The sequence below is a fragment of the Furipterus horrens genome, unplaced genomic scaffold (assembly GCF_987537825.1).
Source record: "Furipterus horrens unplaced genomic scaffold, mFurHor1.1.pri manual_scaffold_7, whole genome shotgun sequence".
In the NCBI taxonomy this organism is placed as follows: Eukaryota; Metazoa; Chordata; class Mammalia; order Chiroptera; family Furipteridae; genus Furipterus; species Furipterus horrens.
The window spans coordinates 84,838,799-84,865,434 of record NW_028327177.1 but is presented as its reverse complement, the minus strand read 5'-3'; the positions used below and the strand labels follow the sequence as shown (position 1 = coordinate 84,865,434).

The 26,636-nt window shown below is 42.6% G+C and overlaps 1 protein-coding gene across 7 annotated transcripts in view; it reads right to left on the bottom strand.

Annotated features, from left to right (window-relative positions):
- MAGI1 (membrane associated guanylate kinase, WW and PDZ domain containing 1) overlaps positions 1 to 26,636 on the bottom strand; it is a 671,948-nt gene that overhangs the window by 127,905 nt on the left and 517,407 nt on the right. For all 7 annotated transcript variants that reach the window (XM_090283881.1, XM_090283876.1, XM_090283877.1 and 4 more), the window contains exon 3: positions 12,095 to 12,214. In XM_090283881.1, the coding sequence (XP_090140007.1) occupies positions 12,095 to 12,214 (120 nt within the window). The remainder of the gene's footprint in view (positions 1 to 12,094; positions 12,215 to 26,636) is intronic.

Here is a 26,636-nt window from a genome sequence, read left to right as displayed (position 1 = left end):
CATGAGTCGCTATGCTGTGGATCTGGTTTTTAATAGCATGACTCAGGGCAGTTTCTTTCCAGTCCATCAGTTATATGTGAATCACCCCAGATCTACATTACTTTCCCTCGTGCTTTGCTTGCTCAACACTTGATGGCATCATTCATAAAATCCTCATCACTTTCTTTTCATTCTTCCTTTTCCTACCTGCACCACCCTACAGAACTACGATCTGTATGCACAGAAGGACAAGAAGCCAACATCCTATAATTAGATGTTCGTTCTTGCCAGTCATTTAGCTTTAAATATAAGGCCAAAGAGGGCAATGTTAATAGTTTTGTTACCCTGAGCAGGTAAGGAAACTCCCTCTTTCCAGCCCCAATTCCCATGGTATAAAATAAATATAGTAACAGCACCTATCTAATGGGTTTTTTTGTGAAAATTAATTAGATAATGTATATAAAGTACTCAGCAAAGTGCTTGGGATAAGGTTAGCATGTAATAAACCCCAGCAGTCTTAAATTGTACCAGATGTTGGAGGCAGATAAAAGCTTTACACTAGGAAGAGGGTGTTGTTATCAAAACATATATTCAAAGAACATTAACCAAAGTTACATTTATTGTGCACCTACTAAATGCCACTAGCCTTAAATTCACTTACTCTAGTCTATATTAACAACCCTACAGAAAAAATGTCATTATTACTTCCATTTTCATATAAAGAAACTGAAATTCACAAAATGCGTAAGTGATGACTGATATTTAAACACAGATTTGTTTGTCTTCAACATCTATGCTCTCAATAGGGAAGCAAGTGAAACTTCCCAGGCTTGCCAGGCCTCCTCAGCTTCATATGCAGAGGAACAGCCAATAGCAATACAAATTCTCTCCTGTTCCTTTCTTTATTAACAGAGACCATTCCATGGTGGAGTTTGCCAACAGAGCTTATTACACTAGAGGCTTCCAAGGCCTGCCAAAGAGCAGGACTCCAGCTGGTCTCACTTTTGTCAATGAAAAACAAGAACTCTCTTCACCCCTTCTTTATCTCTGAGTCCCCAAAAAGTATGCCCATGGCAGCTGCTTTTATGCAGACCTTCTAGGAAGTAAAACAATAACATTATTGAATGCTGACATCCCCCTTCTAATTAATATGCAGAAATATGCAACCCTTAACTACAATTTGAAATGTCACACTGGCACTACAGTTCCAAGCCCAGGGAAAATCTCTACAATGCTGGGTGTATAATCAGCCTCTTTTACCCAGATGCATTTGCAAAACATGCATGCTTGGAACCAACCCCACTGAAGAGTCCATCCCATGTAAACTTTCTCCTAGAGAAGTCCCACAGTCCAGTTGAGGCAGCAACCTATCTTGCTGAGAGAAAATGTCAACAGGAGAAAACAAAAAACTGAAAGCAAGGCAAGAGGGAGATGTTGCAACTGATTTCAAGCACCATATCAAATAAATTAGTACCACAATTAGGAAGTTGGACCAAAGAGGAAAAGTTTACTCTTGTCCTCTTTGCCTTGATGTTGATTCTATCTAGTGGCAGAAAGAGAAGTTGGTTCCAATTTCAAGGTGGAAATCAATTTTGAGCTCTTTCCCTTATGAGGGGTGATAGTTGGGTTCCTTACATAACCAGGAAGGGCCTCAACTCTGTTGGGGCTTACATAGCCAACGGCATTATAGCTGGTGGGGCTGGACAGTTTCTCAAGGGGCCCCTTGCCCACCCCCCACCACCACACCTGGCCTTCTCCAGTGTTTCATATTTCAGTAAATGGTAGCAGCATATATCCAGTTATATAAGAAAGAAACTAGGAGTCCTCCTAGTCATCCTAGGAGGGTTATAATCACCTGCTTCTTTCCCTCCTTATTATGATAACCAATACTTTACCCAGTCCAACTTTTCAATCATACAAATATCTCTATATTAATTGACTCATTACCACCACCACCACCACCACCACCACCACCAATGTAGTCCAAAACTAACTCCAACTAGGGTTGCCAAATAAAATGCCAGAGTTGATGTTTTATATTTTTATTTGCTAAACATAGCAACCCAACTTCAGTTCAACCATCAGAGCTCACCTCAATTACTACTTTTACAGGGGAAACTTTTCCCAACTCCATAGAGATCAAACTCACCATCCTATAGTCTCCTTTATAGTTCCTAACATTTACAATAGTATATTTATTTCTGGGATTAAATAATATACCTCATGCATTATACTTTAAGACCCAGAAGGACAATGATTATATCTGGCTTTGCACACTATTTCATCTTTAATGAATAAACAACTTGTAATAGAGTCTACAAAACAAACGTCAATATCTGGGCAGCAGACATGGGAAATGTTGGCATTCCATTCCTGCCTGGGACCTGACCTGGGTGATGAGCATTTGGCCAGGCTTTGAGCCGCAACTCCCTTTAGTGTTTTGGCCAGTCTCTCTGGATCTTAGTTCTAAAATCTGGAGAATAATCTCTACCACATTTCTAGCTTTAAAATATTACAACCCTGGAATTCCAACCCCCCCCCCCAAATATTGAGCCTAAAAAAATATTCTCCAGGTTATCAGGCCTTGGGGTTTTATTGGTTCGCTCTACCCGTCTGCCATATCATGTGCCACAAGGGAAGATCACCACTCCTCTGCAATGACATTATTTTAGGGAGGATTTAAAATTATACTTTTTAAAAAGGAGTTTGACACTTAAAGATGTACTTAGCTCTCTGAAGTCAGCTGGGTGAGAAGGGAAAGCTAGAAGAGGTCCTTACAGTTCCTTGCAGAAGCTAGAATTGCACTGCAAAATATGGCAGCCACTAGGCACATGTGAAATTTGTTAAATTAAATAAAAAATTCAGTCTCTTAGTCATAATAGCCACATATGACTGATAGGGAAATAACCATAATGTTCTCTTTCTCTGCTTGCATATATCTGCATCAGAAAACTTTTTGAATAGTTTGCCCGTGAACGATCCGCCAATGAACAGTTTGCCTGCAAATGATCTGCCAATGAGCATTGACTTCTGCTTGTGCTGGCAGAATGCCATAAAAGCTCACAAGATGTGCAGCTTGGGGCTCAGACCTTTGGAGACTACTCCTCTGGACCTGCAAGCGTGAATAAAAGTTTGTTCCTCGGCCTCTCCGAGTGCTGCTTGAGTATATCATATCGGTAATTTCCTGCAACATTTGGTGCATTGGCTGGGAAATCCAACCGCGCTAGTCCTTTGCGCCACTGGTGTGGGGACAAACCGAGGCGGTGCCACCTGTCCAATTGATGGGACCTCTCTCAGACGAGCCCTTCCCAGGGGCCATGTCTGCAGTCCAAGTCCGACTAAGAGGAGAGGTGGACTGAACTGCCTGCCAGTGAAGTCGCTGACTGGTAAGTCCCCAGGGACCCACCCGAGACAGGCCTATCTCCAGATGGAAGGGGAGACTGATCACCTCCTGAGCCCCAGTTGGGCTCCAGGTAGGGCTATGCCCCAAAGGGGGGTAGATTGCTTAACCTCTGAGTGCATGTGTGTGTGATTGTGAGAAGCTGAAAGCTTGCCTCCAGTGCTCCGATTTGTGGCTCCATGGTTTCGACTATGAAGTCTGAGTGGGCCCTACCATGCGAGTCCTCGGCTATGTCATACAACCTAACGGCCAACCCGGATTCTACACAGGCAGCCTGAGTCAAAACGAGCCTAAGTCCTCCAGAGAGGAGAGGCCAGGTGGGGATCTGAGAGGTCTCTTTATCCAGAGGAACCCTTCCCTTGTTTGTTTTGCGATGCTGTTCATGAGATGGGAGGGGGACAGTCTACCCACACAGTGTTAGGATGTATGATCAAGAATTTCAGTAAGTTTAGGGCAGATTATGGGGTTCCTATGAGTCTGAAAACTCTTGAGACCCTCTGTGAGGCCAAGTGGCCAACCTTCTGAGTTGGGTGGCCCTCAGAAGGGACACCGGACCTGCAGATTGTCAGCACCATCCACTGAGTAGTTACCGGGAGTCCTGGACACCCAAATCAATACCCCTACATAGATCAGTGGCAGGAACTAGCCCAGAAAATGCCCTCATGGTTATGGGCCTGAACTCCAAATAAGGGAAAGGCTAAGTCAACCTGCGGACCCAGGGCACCAAAGAGAGACCCAGGAGGTGAGAAGGGAAAGGTCCTCAGCTCACTGCATGTTGGGCTGTGGTGTCCTCATATACATCAGAAAGCTGCAGATGAGGTTATTCCACTGCCACCACCACCGTATGTGCCACAGACCCAGAACAACCCACCAGATGGCCTACCTGACACCCCGCCGCCCTCCGTCTCCCCAGAGCCAAGCGCTTCATCACTGGCCCCAAAACTGAGGCTGATCTCCCAGTGGCCAGTCACTCTGGTCAGCCTGACTGGCCCTCCAGATACCTCTCCGGGAGACCCAAGGGCTGGCCCAAGTTGGCCCAGATGGAACAGTTCAGCCAGGCAGGCCCATACTATACTACCAGCGCTTCACCACCACAGATCTCTTGAACTGGAAGCACCATACACCCACATACTTGGAGAAACCATAGGCTCTGGTGGACCTCATGGAGTCCATATTCCAGATGCACTGTCCCACCTGGTATGACTACTGTCAGCTACTCCTCACCCTCTTAAATACCAAAGAAAGATGGCAATCCTCGATGAGACCAGAAAGTAGCTACAGGGCCAGGCCCCATTAGGAGTCTCAGACCCCAAAGCATGGGCCAGAGACGCCACCCCAGATGTGCAGCCAGAGTGGGACTTTAGCACAGAATGTGGCTGGGCCACCCTCCAGCAGTATAGAGAGGTACTGCTACAGGGAATCCGGGAAAGGGCAAGAAAACCCACCAACATGTCCAAGACTACCGCAGTGACTCAAAAGCCAGAAGAATGCCCAGGAGACTTCTATGAGAGGCTATGCGAGTCATTCCCAGTCTAAACTCCATCTGATTCAGAGGCCCATGAAAACCAAAGGAAGGCCAACACAGCATTTATCAGATAAGTTGCCCCTGACATCTGCAGGAAGCTCCAGAAGTTAGAAGGCTTTGCTGGGATGAACATCCCCCAACTCCTTGAAATCGCTAACAAGGTCTACACTAACTGGGAGGAAATAGCTGAGAGGGAGGCATGAAAGAAAATGAAGGAAAAAGCCTCCCTCCTCATTGCAGCTTTGGGGAATCCAGATCCCAACAAGAGGAAAGGTCTTTCCCGAAAAGGTCCTGCCAAGGGGCACAAAGTGGCACTCAGCCCAGATCAGTGTGCTTATTGCTGAGAGACCAGCCACTGGAAAAATGAGTGCCCAAACAAGAAATGGAAAGGGGAGGGTGGCCACAAAAAATACCAGCCAAAACCTTCCACTGCCATCCTGAGCCTAGCAGGGTTAGACTAGGACTAGGACAGACCTGGCTCCATCAAACTGGGCCCCCTCAAGCCAACGGTTCCAATAACCAGACCTGTTGTAATCCTTCAGGGTTATTTTACCTCTGCAGAGACACTGTGTGCCGTTGCCTTGAGGTAAACTGGACCAGCTTCTGTATAATGGTATTCTTACCACCCAACATTTCAGTATACACAGAGGCTGAAGTAGAAAGCATGCTGATTCCTACTGGGTGACAGAAGACGGCACTGTTAGCAACTGCTCTAGTAGGATTAGGAATTGCAGTGGGAGTAGGAGCCGGAGTAGGGGGCATTAGTACATCCATTGGGTTCTACTGCAAATTATCCCAAGAACTGAATGAGGACATGGAACGTGTAGCCGACTCACTAATATCTCTCCAAAACTGGTAAACTCCTTAGCAGCAGTAGCCTTGCAGAACAGGAGAGCATTAGATCTGCTCACAGCAGAAAAGGAGGGAACCTGTGTTTTCCTCGGAGAAGAGTGCTGCTACTATGTAAACCCATCTGGTATAGTAACTACCAAAGTAAAGGAGCTAAGAGATAGAATCCAGAGAAGAAGAGAAGAACGAGAGAAAGGGGGCTTTTGGGGTCTAGCACAATGGTCATCCTGGCTCCTACGGCTAGTAGGACCCCTCGTCACCATCTTACTACTTGCCACTATTGGACCTTTCCTGGTTAATGCCCTCATAAGATTTATAGAATAGACAGTCACCCGAAGAGCAACTACCAAAATCTTAGCCCTGAGGGGATATCACCCATTAGCCGTAAGTGATGCCTTAGAGAGTAAAGGCATCAAAGGGGGGAATGATAGGGAAATAACCACCTTGTTCTGTTTCTGTGCTTGCATATTTGCATCAGAAAACTTTTTGAACAATTTGCCCATGAATGATCTGCCAATGAGCATTGACTTCTGCTTGTGCTGGCAGAATGCCATAAAAGCCCACGAGATGTGCAGTTTGGAGCTCAGACCTTTGGAGACTACTCCTCTCGGCCTGCATGTGTGTAAAAAACAGTTTGTTCCTCCGCCTCTGCGAGTGCTGCTTGAGTTTCTCGCAACCAGTAATTTCCTGCAACATGACTAGTGGGTTCTGTGTTGGACAGCTCAGAATACAGAGCATTTTTATGACTTAAGAAAGTTCTCTTGGATAGCACTGGTTCTAAAAAATAAAAGAGGAGGACATGGTGTCTTGCCCCTCCTTCTCAAGGAGACATCATTTTAACCTTCTCTTCATTCATCATCTTGCTTTCTCTAGATTCAGGTGTCATGGTCAGTGCTGCCTTTGACCTGAAACACAGTTGTAAGCCTATCACTTGAACTCATGAAATCCTCTGACAAGCTTCAATTCAAATGTCACTTCCTAAGGGGCCCTACTCTGATTTGGGATTAGATGCAATGCTCTTCCCACCTGCTTCTGGAGTGCCGTGTCATTCCCTTCTCAGAACAATCATCACTTGTCTTGAAACTGTTTAAATTTAATTGCCTCACAAGATGGAGAGGTGGAAGAGTGTAGACCCTGGAGTCAGGCTGCCTTGGTTTGGATTCCAGCTTTACCTGGGGCTCACCATGAGAACTTAAAAAAGTTAACTGTGACCTCTGGTCCAGAGGGCGGAATTGATAAACGTGGTGTTCACCTCCTTCCGAACCACTTCAATTACAACTAAACTACAGAACAACCATCACTGAGAACCATTTGAAGTCTAGCTTAACAGAAGTCCTATAACTAAGGATATACAGAAGAAGTCATGGCAAGACCAGTAGGAGAGGCAGAGATGCCGAATGGGCTGGCTTCAGACCCACATGTGGTGTTAAAAATCAAGAGGGATAACTCGGCTGCAGAGGTCCCCCAGAGAGAAAAGCCAGAGGTCCCAGCCCAACCCAGGGTTCCAATGCCTGAAAGAGAATTCCCCATAACTTCTGGCTATGAAATCCAGGGGAGATTGTGGCTGAAACAGAAGGTGTTTGGAGTCTCATGCATTCCTCTTAAAGAACCTGCACACAGACTTACTCGTTGGTGGACTTACTTGCTCAGAGCTCTACTACTGGGGCAGCAGCTAAAAGTGTGCATGAAACATACAGGGAGAAACGGATTTTGTCTAGCTTTAGGGGGAGGGCTGGAGGGGCATCTTTTACCCAGACAGAAGCACTGGCTGAGGCCACTGTTCCTTTGTTGAGCTCTCCCCCTACAGAGCAGGCAGGCAGGCACCAAATCTATGAGTCTTCATGAACCTAGCTAATCAGTTCACCCCGCTCTGGTGATTACCTGACACCCAGACCCACAAACAAACAAACAAACAAACAAACAAAGGCAGTCTAAATGAGGAGACAAAGAAACATGCCCCAAATGAAAGAACAGAATAAACTGAAAAAATAACTAAACAAAGTGGAGACAAGTAATCCACCAGATGCAGAGTTCAAAACACTGGTTATAAGGATTCTCAATAAACTTAGGGGAAGAGAAGAGGAACTTAGTGAGAACTTCAATAAAGAGACAGGAAACATAAAAATGGAGATAGAAAATATAAAAAAGAACCATTCAGAAATGAACAATACAACAGATTATGTACATGTAGTAGAAGACTGAATCAGTGATTTGGAATATAAGTGAGCAGAAAACATACAATCAGAACAGCAACAACAAACAATAAATGAGAATAGTTTAAGGGGCCTCTGGGACAATATCAAGCATACCAACATTCTCAACACTGGGGTACCAGAAGGAGAAGAGAGAGAACAAGGAATTGAGAATCTATTTGAAGAAATAATAATGGAAAACTTTCCCAACCTGGCAAGAGAAACAGATAAATAAGCCCAGGAAGCATAAAGAGTCCCAAACAAGATGAACCTAAAGAGACCTGCACCAAGACACATCATCATTAAAATGTCAAAGTTAAAGACACAGAGAATCTTAAAAGCAGCAAGAGAAAAGCAGTTAGGTACTTACAAGGGAGCTTCCATAAGGCTGCCAGCTAATTTCTCAACAGAAACTTTGCAGGTTAGAAGAGATTGCCATGAAATATTCAAAGTGTAAAGTATGTCAACTGTAATTTTAAAATTTTAAAATATTTTTAAAAAGATAACTGGCATCTCTGGACTTTATATTTTTCTTCTGCAAAATGGGGATAAATTATAACTACCTCATAGGATTGTTGGGCTATTGAGTCAGTTAGTGAATGCAATGCCCTTTGAACAGCATCCAGCACGTAGTATACACTGGACAAGTGTTGGCAAAAATAAATGCTAAAAAGCATAAGCACCTTCAAAGGCAGAACTGCTTTGGTCTTCTGCCCTAGATGCCACACCCTGTGACTCGGATCAATGACCCAAAGTAAATGCTCAATATATACTTGTTGAAACAAACTATACTTGTATAAAAAGGCTTGCTTCAAAACTACACTGCCAGAAACTTAGTCTATAGACATATTCAAAAATGTAGTGAAATATTTCACAGGACTGCTCACTATAGCGTTGTTTACAAAATTGCCTACGTGTTCAGCTACTGCAGGGTGACGGGTTAAATAAATTATATATATTCATACACTGAAATACTGTGCAACATTTGTAAAGAATGAAGTGGAACTGTAGGGGCTAATGTGGAAAGATCTTCAAGATATGTAAGTGTGAAGGGCAAGAATAGTGTGAAATAAATAAGAACACATATGTATGTATATGTTGTTTATGAGTAAGTTTTCTGAATCTTTGCACAAGATCCTATAACAGTGGTTACCTACAGGGAGGAGGGGAAGCAACTTGGACTTAAATATTTTTAAGTTCCTTATCATAGTAAGTATTCCATGATGTACATTTATTACTCTTACTGAAAAATATTTAAAGTGCCGTACTTTAAAGAGTATTTTGTGTTGTGCTGGTGTAGTTTTCCTCTCAGGAGCCAGGACAAGCTGAGAGAAAACAAATTAGGCAGGGAAAAAAGATGGTGAGTACCTGGGAGTAAATAAAGCTATTTTACTGGCAGATCAGCTGATTTACTGACCAGTAGAAGGGGGAGGGAATACTCTCAGGTAGCGATTTTTGACTAGTCGTGTGTGTAAATAAATAACAAGAGCTAATGCTGATTGAGAGCTTGCATGTGTCAGATACTGGGTTCAGTCTTTTCCAATTATTGTCTTATTTCATCCTATCTGTGAGGAGACATGATTATTAACCTCATTTTTCCAAAGAGAAGTGGAGACATGGAGCATTAAGCAACTTGCTGGAGGCACACAGCTCAACAGTAGAGGAGCCAAGATTCAAAACCAGGCAGAGCCCGTATGCACGCCCTTAGAGTCCAGCAGACAGTTGCCACCACAGAGGCGTGGTCCAGGGGATGCAAAGGCAGAAGAAGATCTCAAAACTCTAGCCAGGCCTATTCTTGTCACAGTGGCATTTAATAAAAATTCTACTTTGATTTTAACTTATTAAAGTCGACATCATAGACTCTAGCTGGTCCCAAAAAATTATGAGCCGTCTGATATGGTAGGTAAATTATACAGCTACAAGGTCAAAGACTGAAATACAGTGCATTCAAATGCCTTAAAATGGAATGGATTAATCTTTGGCATAAGAGAATTTCAACTCCAAAATAACTAAGCAACATTCAACAAAAGCCTGTTTCATGTGAGATGATCAGGCATTTTTTGAAAAATATCTGTGTTGCCACATACCAGAGTTAGGTTAAGCTACTAATGGGTTGTTTTTCCAACTTTTTAGTTACATCTAGGATATTCCTTTTGAGATTTTCAGAAAAGAGTGTGAGATGTGAAAGTCAAACTGATCTGGGTTTGAGTCCTGGCTCTAGTATTCTAGAATTAGCTGTACAACCTTGAAAAGGTACAACCTTGAGAAAGTTCCTAAGTGCTACTTGGCCTCAGCATCCCCATCTAAAAACTGGCGATAACTATCTCTGTCAGAGCAGTAAAATTAAATGGGAAAAGAAAATGATTCCATCTCTATGTCACATGCAACATAAACAGCTCAAATGAGTTCATTTTTCTTTTTCCCACACCAGGTGTTGTCCAAGTCACATACCTTTCTTTTTCAGCCCAGTACTCTTTGGCTTTGCACAAAGCACTTGTAGTCTTAACTTCTCCCAGAATGCAAAAGTTTTTTATACTAGGGGATTCAAGCTCCACAGGTGGGCATAATAATTGATTTCACAAAAGGACTATTTACTTTCTGCTAACCGACGAGGATTCATATTTTTTCTGTCCTCCGCCACTTGAATTTTTAACTAGACTCACACCTATAAGACAACACGTTAAAGATGCTCTTGGTACTCCTCTATCCCCTCACCTTACTCCTAGTCCTTAATGAACCATCTTGCTTTGGGCGTTTTGAGATCCCTTCCCAGCCCCTCAACCATTGGGAAACTAAGATAACTGATAATTAGCAACACTCAAAGAAAATATTCCTAAATTCACAATCAGAAATTTGATTAACATCTAAACACTGTCCAACATATACACACAATCACAATTTAGAAATCAGCACACCCAAGATTCATCATCATTACTTAACTGTTAGTCACTGCCTGGAACAGAGGCTGTTCTCACATCAGGGCTATAATGTCTCTAATAAAATAACGGTCAACGTTGTATTTACCCTCTATTTTTAAATCCTGTCTTGAAAATGCCCCTGTAATCATCCAATAAATCCAAATGTTCAGTGTTTATGAAAAGATGATAATAATTTGACCTAGTTAATAGTATCATATTATGTCCTCTTGTCTCAAATAATAACACCCAAAAGAGCAATCAAGCTATAATACTGTGTTCAGAAAATTTAAGTTTAATTTTTTCCCCCACATTTGGCTTTGACCTTGCAATCTCACTTGTGATATCTTATCCTACAGATATATTTTCACTTGTGAGAAATAATTCATGTCCATGTTAATCAATGAAACAGTGTTTTGAAATATTAAAAATATTTATCCAATGGGAACTAGTTAAATAAATTATGATATGCCCATACTAAAAGATTATATAGCCACTTAAAAAGAAAACATGAAGTACTCTATTACTGAATTGCAAAGACCTATAAGACATATTGTTGAATAAAATAGTAAGGTACCAAACAGCACGTATGCATTATATATTACCTGTTATGTAAAACAGGGAAGAAATATGAACACAAACACATAAAAAACACACGCATCTGTATTTACATAAAGAAATTTCAGAACAGTAACCAGAAAGTAATAACATTGGTTATAATACTGGGAAGAAAAATAACTGGAAATTAGGCAGGTGGAAAATAGGTATAGGAAAGAGGTTAGTTATTGAATATTTTTGAAATATTTTGCTGTATGAACCATGCAAATGTATTATCTACTTGAAAAGTACATTAAAAATAAATTAGTGGTAAAAATGACATTCCATTCCTTCAAGATTAAAACAACACTACTAATAAGGCCACATTTTGCAACTGATCACGATTCTTGTTCACCTTCATTCTAATACCATACGTGCTCATATTAAAAAGCAAAACACATATATTTAAAATAATAAATCAGAAACTCACAGAAGAAAAATAACCCAAAACTACTTTTAAAGAGTTAAACAAAGCCTTATTCCATATATTTTATTATTCACATTAAGGTGAACTGCAATGTCCATTAGTTGTTTAGACCTCACTAGTCCACAGAGCATTTCTGCCTAGATAGCTCTGGATCTGTTGAAGTGCCAGGAGAGAGGTGTCCTTGTCAGTGCCACACACATATAAGCTCACCTTCATAGGTGCCGACTTCCAGAAGAGTCCCACTCTGCTCAAGGTCCAGGAACTCCTGCACAGTCAGAAAGTTGTAGTCCACGCCAGGCACTTCTCCTTCTCTCCGAGACCGGGTTGTGCCTACAGCAGATAAAACAAAGACATAAGAAACCATCCGTCACTTAAAACAGGAAGCTCCACATCCAGGTGTAATTAAAATAACCTGTTCAGTAAGCTGGAGTAGCTAAGACTCTGAGACCGATCCGCCCAGACAGGGACCTAGTGAAGATGACTCCTAACAGAATAGCATCCTCGCCTCCACCTGTCAGTGCCTGGGACTCTCAAAGAGGAATAGGAGAAAACCAGCCACAGAGCGGTAACACAAGGAGAGCTGTAGTCTTTCAAAAATGCACTGAGTGAAGAAGGTGAACTGGATTTTGTACAACATTCATAATCAGCAGCTTTGGGGACTCTGGTAAATACTAAAAAATTATCCACCTTAAGCTTGAAGACTAAAGTGTTTATATTTTTATCACAGTTTTCGAGATTCTTGTGTTCCTCAGTACATCCAGCAAGTTCCAATGTAATGAGCCCTTTGACGAAAAAGACACACAAAGCATAAACACATCACTAGGGAAATGTGATTCCCCAAGATCTGCGGCTAGTATCTCCCAGGGACTAAAAAATGCTGCTGCGCTCCATGTAATTAATATGTTGGGTAAAAAGAGGCTGCCCATAGTTTTCACTAGAGAGACAGGACACAGATTTTGCTAGAAAATTCTCCTTCCAAATTAAACTGGTTATTCTCACAATGACTAATAAATAGAAGAATTCCCCTTATGAAATAATAAATAGAGAGCTTCTAGAGTATATAAGTGACCCAGCTCAAGTGGTAGGCTGTAGACCTATCACTTTAGTTCAATCTCAACTAGAAGTGTGGGAGCAATGTGGAGTTGTGTGGTTTATATATAAAGCAAGAAAATAAACCAAGAAGCAATTATGTAGAGTATACTAGGAACCTACATTAAATATTATGAAAGACAAACAAACGAACAAACAAAAAAACCCAAAACGCATGATTTCCACTCCCATGTTCGATTTAGGGGATATGATTGACATAGCTCATTTTGAAAGGCAGGCACCGTCACCCTTGCTGCTTTAGGTCAATGTTTTCCTATACAATAAGCAGGGATTTCCCCCTATTCCCAGGAATTTTAAAGCAATTAAATAACCAACTGTATTTCCTAGTTGCTCTAATGTTCCTAGCACATTGCAATCTCTGATCACTTCCCTATGTGACTGATCATATATATCCACACTTACAGTGGCTATCCAGAATTTTCTTAAGTCAAAAGAATACAACATGTTTTGCATATTTTACTCAAGATAAGTACATTTTTAAATGAGCCCAATTTTCTAATATCTAAAATCTGAGTGTTTTCAATAGTGGCCAATTTTCCATAGAATTATTGTATTATAAATCTTTGCTTATCACAGCTAGCATGCTGGGGCTGTCTGGTAACACAGCCTGCTTGTGCAATATTCAGAAGCCCACTCTTGTACTGTTTTCTAGTTTGTTTCCATTTCTGGCTCCCCTGGCACACAATGATGAACAAGTCCCTTGGGGTAGCTCACAACTTTTCAATTTTCAGTGTCAGTACATAGTAGGAACTCCAGGAACATAAAGACTATCATGTAGTATAGACTAGCAGGGGTCCGGAGTGTGAGCAATGGGTTTATGATTTGGCTCCCCAACCTGTGGTTTTGGGAAAGTTCCTTAGCTTCTGTTATTTTTCAGTTTTCTCATCTGCATAATAGGGATCATAACAGGATCTCCGCCACAGGTTTGTTGTGTGTATTGTACGGAATAATCCTTTCGGGGGACTTAGCTCAATAATCATTAATAGATATTATAGTTTATAAACAATAACATTGTTTATGTTATTGTTAGAATAAAACAAGTTAATAGAATCTTCAAGCTCAAATGATTTATATAGTCATCATTACATAGATCCTTATTTTCCATTTATTTAATAAATATTTACTGAGGTCCTGATAGATGCTAGGCACTAATTTTGGCACTGAGAAACACTCATGCAACAAGACAAAGCCCCTACCCTAATGGAATTTATATTTTACTATGAAAGATAGAATATAAATATGTATGCAAATAGATATAGCATTTAATTTCAAGTGGAAATAATTCTTTTGTAGGAAACAAGCTTAAAGTGTTAGAAAGTGTTTCAGAGCAACATAGGTTAGATTTGACAGTGTCTTAGAAGAAGGAAGGAGGGTGGAGAGTAGAGAAGCTACTTTAGATAGGTGATAAGGAAAATCCTGGCCAAGGAGGTGCCATCAAAATCGAAAGCCCCGCAAAGAGGATGGGAAGACCATCCCAGGAGGGGTTAAGGCCCAGGGCTTCAGTGTGAGATAGGCTTGGAATGTTGAGTCAAGGGCAAAAAGACCAGAGAGACTGCAACAGAAAAGCAGTTAGAAAGGAACGCCAGGGTCCAGGTTGTGTAGGCCACAGAAAACACTTCTTATTTTATCCAAGGGGGATGGAAAGCCACTAGAGGGTTTTGACCAGGGTGATGCCAATGACTCATTTTTAAAAGATCACCTGGCTTTACAGAGAACAATCTATGGGCAGAGTAGCAGGGGGCATGTGGCCAAGAACAGAAGCAAGAAGACCAATTAGGTGCTGTTACAGTGCAGGTGAGAGAAATCAGGGCAAAGATAAGAACAGTAGAAAGAAGGTGGTACAAAGCAGTCAGATTTCTATCACAAATTACTGAGTATCTTAAACAGCTGTAATGTAGTCCACAGCATAGACATATTAAAAGTATGTCAACTCTTCAGGCCATGCTAGGTCTATATTTTTAAGATAGAACTTGATGGAGTGGATATAGTGTGTAAGAAAAACAGAAGAATAAAGACTAACATCTAAATTTTAGTCTGGAAAATGGGTAGTGTCATTTATAAAGATCAAGAAAATGGGGGAAATGATTTTTAGGGAAAAACAATTCAGTGAACTCTTGGGCAGATAAAGTTTGAGATGTTTATTAGACACTTAGGTGTAGAGAGCTGTGGACAGTTGATTACATAAACCTGAAGATCAGACTGAAGGTTGGGACATAAACATGGGAATGATCAGTAATTCAATGGTACTTAAAGGCAAGAGATGAAAAGAGCTCATCTAGGGACACAGTGTAGAGACAAAGAATCCAAGAAGTTTGGGTTGAACACTAAAACCCTGTGATATGTAGAAATTGGGCAAAGAAGGAAGCTCCTCAGTGGAGACTAAGAGGCAGCAGTCAGCAAGGCAGAAGCAAAGGATGAATGTGTGATGTCTTGGAAACAAGTGCAAAAGCTGTTCAGCCAGCTACTTGGAAAACATCATACTGGGAAGTTCCAGTGCAGTTGCAAGAATGAAATCTCTTTGAAACTTGCTGTGAAAGGATCTGTCCTAAAAATGTTCTGTATGTTGCTATTAACTTAACCCATCCCCCACTCTACTCCCACCAAATAATGAGCATAAACAAAACCAAACAAAAGAGTTGTTGGGTTTTTTAAGTCTTACCAAACCAGACAGTGTTGCTGTTTTCCCTCCCACTTTCAACCATGTTTTCAGAACCAATTTTTCAGATTTACATTAAAAGCAACAAGCACCCCTGAGCCTTAATTTCCTGAAAGGATTCAAAATAATGGCAAACTTCAAAAATGGTACATTTTAGAAGAAAAATGAAACTAGCAAATACCATTTTCTCATGTAAATAAATACACTTAAGATGCCTTTGAGCTGCAGGGGAAGGGAGTAGGGGGCGGGAAAGTCTCCACCCACAAAACCTTCAGGGTTTATTACCCACACAAAACCTTTCTATTCTGTAGGCTAGCAGAAGGTTTACTCCCAGTTATCCTCCCAGCAACCCGCCCTGGGTTTGGGCCAACCTAAGGAGGCTCCATTCAGTGATGTGAGGGAGGAAGAGGACTCTGCCTCCTCTTTTCTTCTAGCAGAATGACAGGCTGCCTGCTGGACACACGCCTGGCAGATGGCATTTCAAAGGGTTTTCAGGAGCCATCTGGGGTGGGTACAATTATTACAAACCATGCTTCTAACAAAGCCAGAAGGGTTACTTCCTGGCTGAAGAGATGTAAAACAAATTCTATCATGTTTTTCAGGGACAGCATATTAAAACAAAAATCACCAAGCTGACAAACTGGGGCTTTCTATATCCTACAAAACTGCCTTCTGCTCATCTAGTTAGAACTTGGCCCAATGATTATCTTGTTGTTATTGGCTTCAATAAATAAACACACTGCCCACCTCCCACTTGCAAAAAGAAAACATAAAGAGATTATCAAATACTAAGAAAAGAATAATAACTTCCATTTGTTGGATGGTTACTTATGTCTCTCTTGGGCAAGGTGTTAAGCACTTAAGACCACTGTATATAATCTTCACAAGAAAGGCAGAAGTAAGGATTGCTATTATACTCACTTTATTGATGAGGTAGTTGAAAGTCAGAGAAGTAACCTGCCCAAGGTCACATAACAAGTAAGCTGGGCAATATGATGATTTGAACATAGACATTCTGACTTTAGCATCCCTCCTTCCAAACCATCAATATCCAGTGAAACTTAATGCCATAATAGAAATGGTCCATATCTGTGCCATCTAACATGGTAGTCGCTAGCCACATGTGTGCTATTGTGACTGAGGAACTGAATTCTAAGAAGCTTAAATTTAAAGAGCACATGTGGCTGGGGGTGGGGTGGGGTGGGGGCAACCGGATTGGCCAGTGCAGCTCTAAACCAAAAGGGTATTTAAGAGTTGTCCACACTGCACTGTCTGGTTCGTTGCTCACAAAGCTCTTCTGCTCTCAAAATAATAGCAAGGATCACACTTACACTAAACAGCAGGCATCTTATACTCACACAGGAAAACTTTACTTTTAAAAACTCTTATATGCTTTGGTGGCGCAGAGGGTTGGGGCGTACGCACTAAGAGAAGAGAAAGAACAGTTCTACCATGCACTGGACGAAGTGTTATCCAAGATCCCCAGAAGTAACGCTCTCTATCTCCTTGGAGACTTCAATGCAAGAGTAGGAGCCGACCACATGGCCTGGCCCACCTGCCTTGGAAACTTTGGGAGAGGAAAGATCAATGAGAATGGTCAGCGACTGCTTGAGCTTTCGTGTCACCACGGCCTGTGCGTGACAAACACATTCTTCAAGTGCAAAGAGATCCACCAGGTGTCATGGAGGCACCCCCGCTCCCGCCATTGGCACCAGCTTGACCTCGTCATCACCAGAAGAACGGATATTGGCAGCACCCTCCTCACCCGCAGCTACCACAGTGCAGACTGCGACACGGACCATGCCCTCGTGGTAAGCAAGGTGCGCATAATGCCGAAGAGGTTGCACCACTCCAAGATGAAGGGTCGCCCACGCATCAACACCAGTTGTGCCAGCAACCCGGTTAAGACCCAGCAATTCATCAACAGGATGGAAGATGCACTCGGCGAGGGAATGGCGGCAGACGACATTATCGAATCCAATTGGCCACGTCTCCGCGACGCCATATACAACTCCGCCATTATTGCTTACGGGAAGAAAGAGCGGAAGAATGCTGACTGGTACGAGGCTCACTGGGAAGAAATGGAACCCGTGATCGAGGCTAAGAGGAAGGCCCTACTGGCTTACAAGGTCACGCCCACTCCCAGTACACTTCAAGCTCTACGGGCTGCCAGGAACAAAGCCCAGAAGACCGCCCGCCACTGTGCCAACACCTATTGGCTAAACCTGTGCAGAAGCATCCAGGAAGCCGCCGATATAGGCAACGCACGAGGAATGTATGAGGGTATCAAGAAGGCAACAGGCCCAATCCCCTCCAAGATCGCCCCCCTTAAGTCCAAGACAGGTGAGGTCATCACTGACCAGGAACAGCAAATGCGGCGGTGGACCGAGCACTACCTCGAGCTGTACGCGACGAGGAACACCGTAACAGACACTGCTCTTAACGCCATCCCAGACCTACCAGTCATGGAGGAGCTAGACACCCCACCTACTGCGGCAGAGCTCGGCAAAGCCATCGACCGCCTCGCTTGCGGGAAAGCACCAGGAAGCGACGGAATCCCTCCAGAAATCCTAAAGAGCGGGAAACCAGTCCTGCTACAGCCGCTCCACCATCTACTCTGTCGCTGCTGGAAGGAGGGTTACATCCCCCAGGATATGAGAGATGCCAACATTATCACCATGTACAAGAACAAAGGAGACCGCAGCGACTGCAACAACTACCGGGGCATCTCTCTCCTCAGCGTCGTCGGCAAAGTATTCGCCCGGGTCGCTCTTGCCCGCCTGCAGACCCTTGCTTCCCGCGTCTACCCAGAGTCCCAGTGTGGCTTCAGAGCTGGCCGTTCAACAGTGGACATGATCTTCTCCCTACGCCAGCTGCAGGAGAAGTGTCACGAGCAGCATAAACCACTCTACCTCGCCTTTATCGACCTTACGAAGGCGTTTGATCTGGTCAGTTGAAGCGGTCTCTTCAGCTTGCTACGGAAGATTGGCTGTCCACCACATCTGCTTGCCGTGGTCATGTCCTTTCACGACAACATGCACAGCACGGTGTCCTACAACGGCGCAACCTCTGAGGCCTTCCCAGTCAGCAGCGGAGTAAAGCAGGGCTGCGTCCTCGCGCCTACGCTGTTCGGAATCTTCTTCTCCATGCTCCTCCAATACGCCTTTAAGGACTGCAGCGAGGGTGTCTTCATTCACACCAGATCCGATGGCAAGCTCTACAACCTGGCCCGTCTACGAGCCAAGAACAAAGTCAAAGAGGTGTTCATCCGTGAGATGCTCTTCGCCGATGACACAGCTTTGACATCACACTCCGAAGAGGGACTCCAGCAGCTAGTCACTTGCCTTTCCCACGCATGCAAGGAGTTCGGACTAGCCATCAGCCTGACGAAGACGAATGTTATGGCTCAAGGCACGGGGACTCCCCCATGCATCACCATCGACGGGTACACCCTGGAGGTTGTCAACGACTTCACTTACCTCGGGTCCACCATCTCGAGCTCTCTGTCAGTCGACTTGGAGGTCAACCGGAGAATCGCCAGGGCAGCCACAGTTATGGCCAAACTGAACCGGCGAGCGTGGAACAATTCCAGCCTCACTGAGAAAACCAGACTGCGCATCTACCAAGCCTGCGTACTCAGCACTCTCCTCTATGGCAGCGAGACGTGGACCACCTACACAAGGCACGAAAGGAAACTCAACAGCTTCCACATGAGGTGCCTGCGACGCGTCCTGCATGTCGCCTGGCAGGATAAGGTCCCCAACACCGAGGTGCTGAAGCGAGCCAACATGAGCAGTTTGCATGCAGTTCTTAGCGAGAGACGCCTCAGGTGGCTCGGCCATGTCAAAAGAATGGATGCAGGCCGTATTCCCAAAGACCTCCTCTACGGCGAGCTAGCAGAAGGCAAGAGGATGACAGGGCGCCCAAAACTGCGGTTCAAAGACATCTGCAAAAAGGACATGACACAATGCTCCATCAATCTCAACACATGGGAAGTTCAAGCAGACGACCGCCTAGCCTGGAGGCTCGCGGTCAGGCAAGGTACGTCACGCGCAGAGGCTGCGCGCAACGAGGCGGCGGTCCAGAAAAGATCGAGGCGGAAGCAGCGTCAACAGCAGCAACAACAGCCATCTGCCTTCACCTGTAACAAGTGCGGCAGAGATTGTCACTCCCGAGTCGGACTGCACAGCCATTCTCGGCGGTGCAGGTAGACTCTCAAGAAGCTACGCCATCGTCTCTCGAGACGGACGGCTGCCGACGACGACGATATGCTTTGGAAAATGATCTAGTGTAACTCTGTTTTGTATTAAAAATTCTATTTGGTTCCTATTGGCTATAATCTCTTCTAAAAGAAACTTTCTTAGATATTTGTGGCAGCATGGTTTGTAGAAAACACCACCAACACCACCAACACAAAAGCATCCTCCAAAACAAAAAATCTGAGGGCCCATGAATACCGGAATAAGTGAATGAAATACGGTATTTTTAACCTTAAAATTTTATTCACTGGGTAAAGGATAGTTAAGAGCTACATGCAGTTACCAGAAGGAATACCTATAATGTTGAGTGATGCAACAAGTTATAGAATAACATGAAAAAAATTGTCACTGCATTTCTTTGAAAAATAAAAAAGGAAGTCCTTTGGACACTGCACATTTTATGAGTTAATAGTTAGAAGGGTGGAATAATACTAAACCTTTAACAGTGGTAACTTTAGGAGTGTGGGTTCAGAAATGGGAAGAGAGGAAATGAGTATTTATTTAAATACCTCTCACACTAAATTATATTATGTGTATGTAGTTGTTTTAGCATTTTATAAATCAAATCAAATAACTGTTTAAGGAACCTTGACAGACCTGATTCTTGGGCATCCTACTCAAATATCTTCAATAATAACCTGGTCCATTCAGAAGCATGCACAAAAGCATAGGCTCTAGCTGAATCAAACAAATATATGTCCCAAGGTTTCCCAGCTCACAGGAAGACAGCACCAATGTCAACAACACCTGTCTATAGTCATTAGCAGGAACATACTACAAATAAAGTCTCCACTTTAAGGTGGTGCTACTTTTCTGCCTAATTTTGTGTTTTAAACCTCAAACTCACTTAAGCAGAGTCCTTTTTAAGTTTTAAAACACCTACAAGATTTGCACTAGAGTAATGAATACTATCAACCCTTTCTGCTCCCAGGTCATAACTTAATTAATTTGAGCTATGACCTACTGAATGTCTCCATATGAATTAGCAATGCCCCCAAAAGTCAGCCCTTTCAAACCTGAGTGGCTGCTTGCTTCTTAAGCACATTTTATGGTTCATAAACTTTTAACGTACCTGGCTTGAATGGCTCTTGCACAGATAATCAGAAAGTGACCTTCCTTTTCCAACTCCACAAACCATGGCTACAGAAAGGAAACCATATTTGCTCCTCATTTGCTCTCTCTTTTTATTCTAGATATTCTCTTGAAATATCCAGTTGAGGTAACAAAAAAAATGCTAGAGCCGAGACACTGACACACCATTCCTGCGGCTTCATGGTCCCAACACCATCAGGTTCCTGGCAAGCACCTGATCAAACTGTGTCAATGCCAGATTGTTAATAGAGGAATCATTACCCTATTAAGATTAATTAAAATGCTAGTACTCTATATCACCTGATGTCACCTTAATGTGGGTCCTGCTTATCAAAATCTAACAATAAGACTTGAAAAATTATAGTTACCTCAACTCCATGTTAGGAAACGATCACCATGTTTTATAATAAATCAAGTGCTTGCATTGCTTGAAAATGGTTGAATACCCAGGACAGCCTCAGGCTGCTCATCCTTCAGCTGATGGAGATGGAGCACAGTGGAACATGGTGTCCACTCAGCTCTCTGCTCAAATAACTTGGCCGTATCTGGGGACCAGTGGCATTTACTCAGTATTTTCCCTTCATGTAAAAAGAAAACCATTAACTGCTACGCATCTATTAGAATGATTTGTTAAAAGTTGCACAACACCAAATGCTGAAAAAAACAGAGGGTAAGGGAATTCCAGACAAGATGGAGGCATAGGTAGATAAGTTGCACCTCCCTCACAACTAAGAAGGAATTTACAATCACTTCAAAACTAAAAAAAAACAGAAGGTCTGGAAAATTGAACTACATGGAAGTTCAACAAAGAAATAAAGAAGAAATATTCAGCCAGACAGGTAGGAGGGCCAGAGCCGGATGTAGAGAACAAGGTGTGGCACTGCTGCAGTGGCTGCAGGGGTGGTGCTTGGCAGTGTGGCTAGGGGCAGTGGCGGCTGGCTGCCGTGGCACAGGGACTGTAGCTGTGGCGAAAAGTGCAGTCATACATTTTAAACTTGGGAAGCAATCCCAGCCCCATGTGTGACTGCACAGCTCACAGGCCCAGCACTGGGGAAAATAGAGCCATATTTCTTCTGATTGTGAAAACCAGTGGAGGACTGGGGACAAGAAAGAAACTGCCAGTCTCTCAATGGAGGCAGCTTATTTAGTACAGGAATGGGGAAAAGTGCCAGGAAAAGGGGTGAGTGCAGGGCAAGCGGCATTGTTCCCTCTCAGACCCCTCTGCCACATACAGTGCAACAATGTGGTAAAATAGGTCATCATCACTGACAAATACCTAAGGTTCCACCCCGTACAATTTAACAGGTGCAACAGCTCTACCTAAGACACAGAGGCAAACACAGAAAGCTGTCAAGTTGAGGAGACAGAGAAGTATGACCCAAAAGGGTGGAGGGGGGCAGGGCAGACCAAGGTTCCAGTGCGAGAACTGAGCGACGATGACATAGCCAACTTAACAAATGCACAGTTCAAAGCAATGGTAATAATGATACTCACAGACTTGACAGAAAAGGTTAAGTATTACAGGGAAGAAATAAAGACTACACTAGGTGAAATGAAGGAAAATCCACATGAAACTAGTGGTGAAGAAAAAGAAATCAGGGTTCAATCAACAAATAGAAACATAAGGAAGAAATAAACAGTCACCCAGTACAGAGGAGGAAATAAGAATTTTAAAAAATGAGGAGAGACTTAGAAACCTCTGGAATAGATTTAAATGTGCCAACATTCAAATTGTAGGGGTGCCAAAAGGAGAAGAGGAAAAGCAAGAAATTGAAAAATTATGTGAAAAAATAATGAAGGAAAACTTCCCTAATTTGGGGAAGGAAATGAACATAGAGGTCCAGGAAGCACAAAGAGTCCCAAACAAACTAGAACCAGGGAGGACCACACCAAGACACATCATAATTAAAATGCCAAAGGTGAGAGATAAAGAGAGAATCTTAAAAGCAGCAAGAGAAAAGTAGAGGGTTACCTACAAAGGGGTGCCTATAAGACTATCAGCTAATTTCTCAAAAGAAACTTTGTAGGCAAGAAAGGACTGGCAAGAAGTATTCAATGTGATGAAAAGCAAGGACCTACAACCATGACTGCTCTATCCAGCAAAGCTATCATTTAGAAAGGAAAGGCAAATAAAGTGCTTCCCAGACAAGATAAAGCTAAAGGAGTTTATCATCACCAAGCCATTATTATATGAAATGTTAAAGGGACTTATTTAAGAAAAAGAAGATCAAAACTATGAACATTAAAATGACAACAAACTCACAACTATCAACAACAGAATCTACAAAATAAAGGCAAATACAAACTAAGCAGAAAACCAGAGCGGAAACAGAATCATAGGTATGGGGAGCATGTGGAGGGGAGTCAGCTGGGAAGGGGAAGGGCGGATAAGGAGGAAAATGGTGCAGGAATTAAGAAGCATAGTAGGAGGGTGTAGAATAGATGGGGACCTTGAGAATATACAGGAAAGGGTAAAGTCAAAGAACTTATATGCATAACCCATGCACATGAACTAAGGGGGTTGGGACTGCTGGAGGGAGGGGGGTGCTGGTGGAGGGGTGCAAAGGGAAGAGAAATTGGGACAACTGTAACAGCGTAATCAATAAAACACACCAAAAAAAAAAAAATAGAGGGTAATTGGAACTCCCATATGCAAAATGGTACAGCCACTGGGAAAAGATTTTGGCAGTTTGCTAAAACTTAAACATAAACTTACCACATGACCCAACAATCACAGTCCTAGATATTTACTCTAGAAAAATGAAAACTTAAGTTCACATAAAAACCTTTACACAAATGTTTATAGTGGCTTTCTGCATAATTACCCAAAATTGAAAAAAAAACACCTAAATGTCCTCCAATTGGTGAATAGTGCACCCCTACAATGAATACCACTCCACAAATGACAGACGTGCATCACAACACGGTGACAACACATGTGCTAAGAACGAAAAGCCAGACTCAGAAGGCTGTATTCTGTGTGATTCCATTTCAATGATATTCTATAAAAGGGAAAACTATAAGGGGGATGGGGACTAAACTGTGGCTGCCAGCTGTGGGGCTGGAGGTGACTACACATGGATAGCTGGAGGGACCTGGGGAAGGCGGAGTTGTGCAGACCCTGACTGCCACAGAGGTCGAAGGACCATGTTTCTAACAACCTACAGAACTGGACATCAAATGGTAAATTCTAGTGATTATAACTTTTTTAAAAGGAAACTTTTAGCATTGCTTCAAATGAAGAATCAGTTTCACCCTGTCACAAAACAGTAACTAAAAATAAATACAATAAAAATAAAACAAAGTTATTCCATTCCTTCTGGAGCCCAAGGCTGTGAGTCTGAGATCTGCATTCTCTTATTACAAAGGGAAACTGGCAAACATTAGAAAGATGTTAGTACCAGATTGAGACTTTCACCTAACATAGTTGTAAGGATTTTTAAAAATTATGAAAATTATGAAAATCAGCTTCTACTATTGGATTAAATGTTCAAGCAGCATCTCAGACACTGCCTATAATAATCTCACATCATTCTCAAGGCGATTTGAGAACCACTAGAGCTAACCCTCTAATACTGGGGAAAACACCAGGTCAGAGGGGGTTTCAGTTATGAAGTTGAAAACCTAGTTTCCAAGTCTATCTCCACCTCTTCACTCTCTAAAGAATTTAGGTTGCTAAATTTTCTCAGTCTCAGTTTCCTCACCTACAGGTGAAGATGGAATTAATAAAAATAAATAGGAATTTAAGATAAAAATTCTAATGGAAATAATAAAATATCTACACCTCAGGGTTCTCTGTGAGCATCCAATGAGACTCCCCCAATGCAGATTCCATCAGTGTCCAGGGTGTAGTTAAGCATCCAAAACAAACATATGTAGCCGATATTCAGCTGACTTTGATTTGGCTGGCTTAAAAACTGGGATGTGAATTTCAACACCATTCTTGGAGATATGCTCATGGAGAAAATTCTCTATGCTTATGACATAGCTACATTATGTATTATTTTGCATTCATGCAAAATATCATCAAAGCCAAACCTGCATCATATTTTGGATTCTGGCCTTCAGTTACTGTAATCTTCTGTACTCTGGCTAGTTTTTTTGCCTGTGTATTATTTCAATCTTCTCTGTTTCAAAAGAAAAATGGAGGGAACATACATGCTACCACTATGCAATCTTTATGTTCCTCCCTGCTCCCGAAGGGAAGTCCCGGCTCCTTGGCTCCAATTCATGAAATGATCTCGTCCTCTTTTCATTTTCCCAGAAAAACAAACCTCGTAGCACGTGCCAGTGCAAACTATTCTCTATCAATAAGTGCCTTTTTTTTTTTTTTTTAGGGAACCTGATCAATCACAGTAAGGATGTAAATTTATTTCCCAAACAGAGATTTGGAAATAATATATCTGTAGATACTGACAACAGCATGTTAGGGACTCGAAACACTAACAACTTTTCTCTGTACCTTCAACATGGCTGCAGGCACTCACATGTGCAACCGCTAGCATGTGCAAACACTAGCATATGCACTGCATGTGATCTTCCTGGATTTTTAAAATAAAATGCACTAACTTTTACTGAAGCTAGTTAACATGAAGTATCCACAGGGACCTGAGGTCAGAAAAACAACAGATCTTTTCTCCTAAGAGAATGTGCCTGTGTTTAACACAAGGTCACCTGGCTTCTGGCTTGTGTCCTTTCACAGCCACATACCTGGGAAAAGGGAATCTGAACTGACTGTTCATAACTGTGGGGAATAACAGAAACAATTGGAAAGCATTTGATGAAAGGGAGAAAAGAGCTAAAGATAGGAAGCACAAGGCCGAGTCCTAATATGACTATTGTAAGTATCTCCTCATTAAGGAACATAGGACAATAATATTATTAATAGCTACTATTGACTAAGCACTTACTAGGTGCCAGGGAATTGCTCAGTAACTCACAGATGATAGTACCCTGGTGCTTGGCAAGAGTAAGTCTTTAGCATCATCTACTTTCTAATGCACGCTTGCACTTTTACTCTTCCAATAACTATTTCTAAAGTGCCTACCATGTATGTGCCACCTCATGTGTAAGGTGATGGAAGGGAGCAAGACAGATGCAGGCCCTTCGTTGAGAAAACTGTGGAGAGGATAAAAATAAGTAATCACAATAATAAACAATAAGTAATGTTAAGGAGAAACCCAAGGAGGCTCTTGGTGGTCCCAACAAAGGGACTACATGTGCGAAGACCCAGATGAGAGGAAGATGTTAAAGAGCATAAAAGATTCCAATGTGACAACAGGAGACAGTTGGATAAAGTGGTCATGGAGCCACAGAATGGGTTGGAAATATTCTGTGGTTCAAACTTGGTGTGTGTGTGGCAGGGGTGGGGTGGGAGGGGGTGCAAAGGAAAGGGGGTAAAAACCCATAATACTGTTGGTCTTGGTTGCAACAGCTGTGTTATGCAGAATGGTCACAGGAATGAATGTGTGTGTCTCAAACTGTCATTAGTGCCACTGAGCATCACACACACACACACACACACACACACACACACACACACACACACCAGCTATGTTGTGTTTCCAGGAATGAATGTGTCTCAAACTGTCATTAGTGTCACTGAGCATCACACACACACACACACACACACACA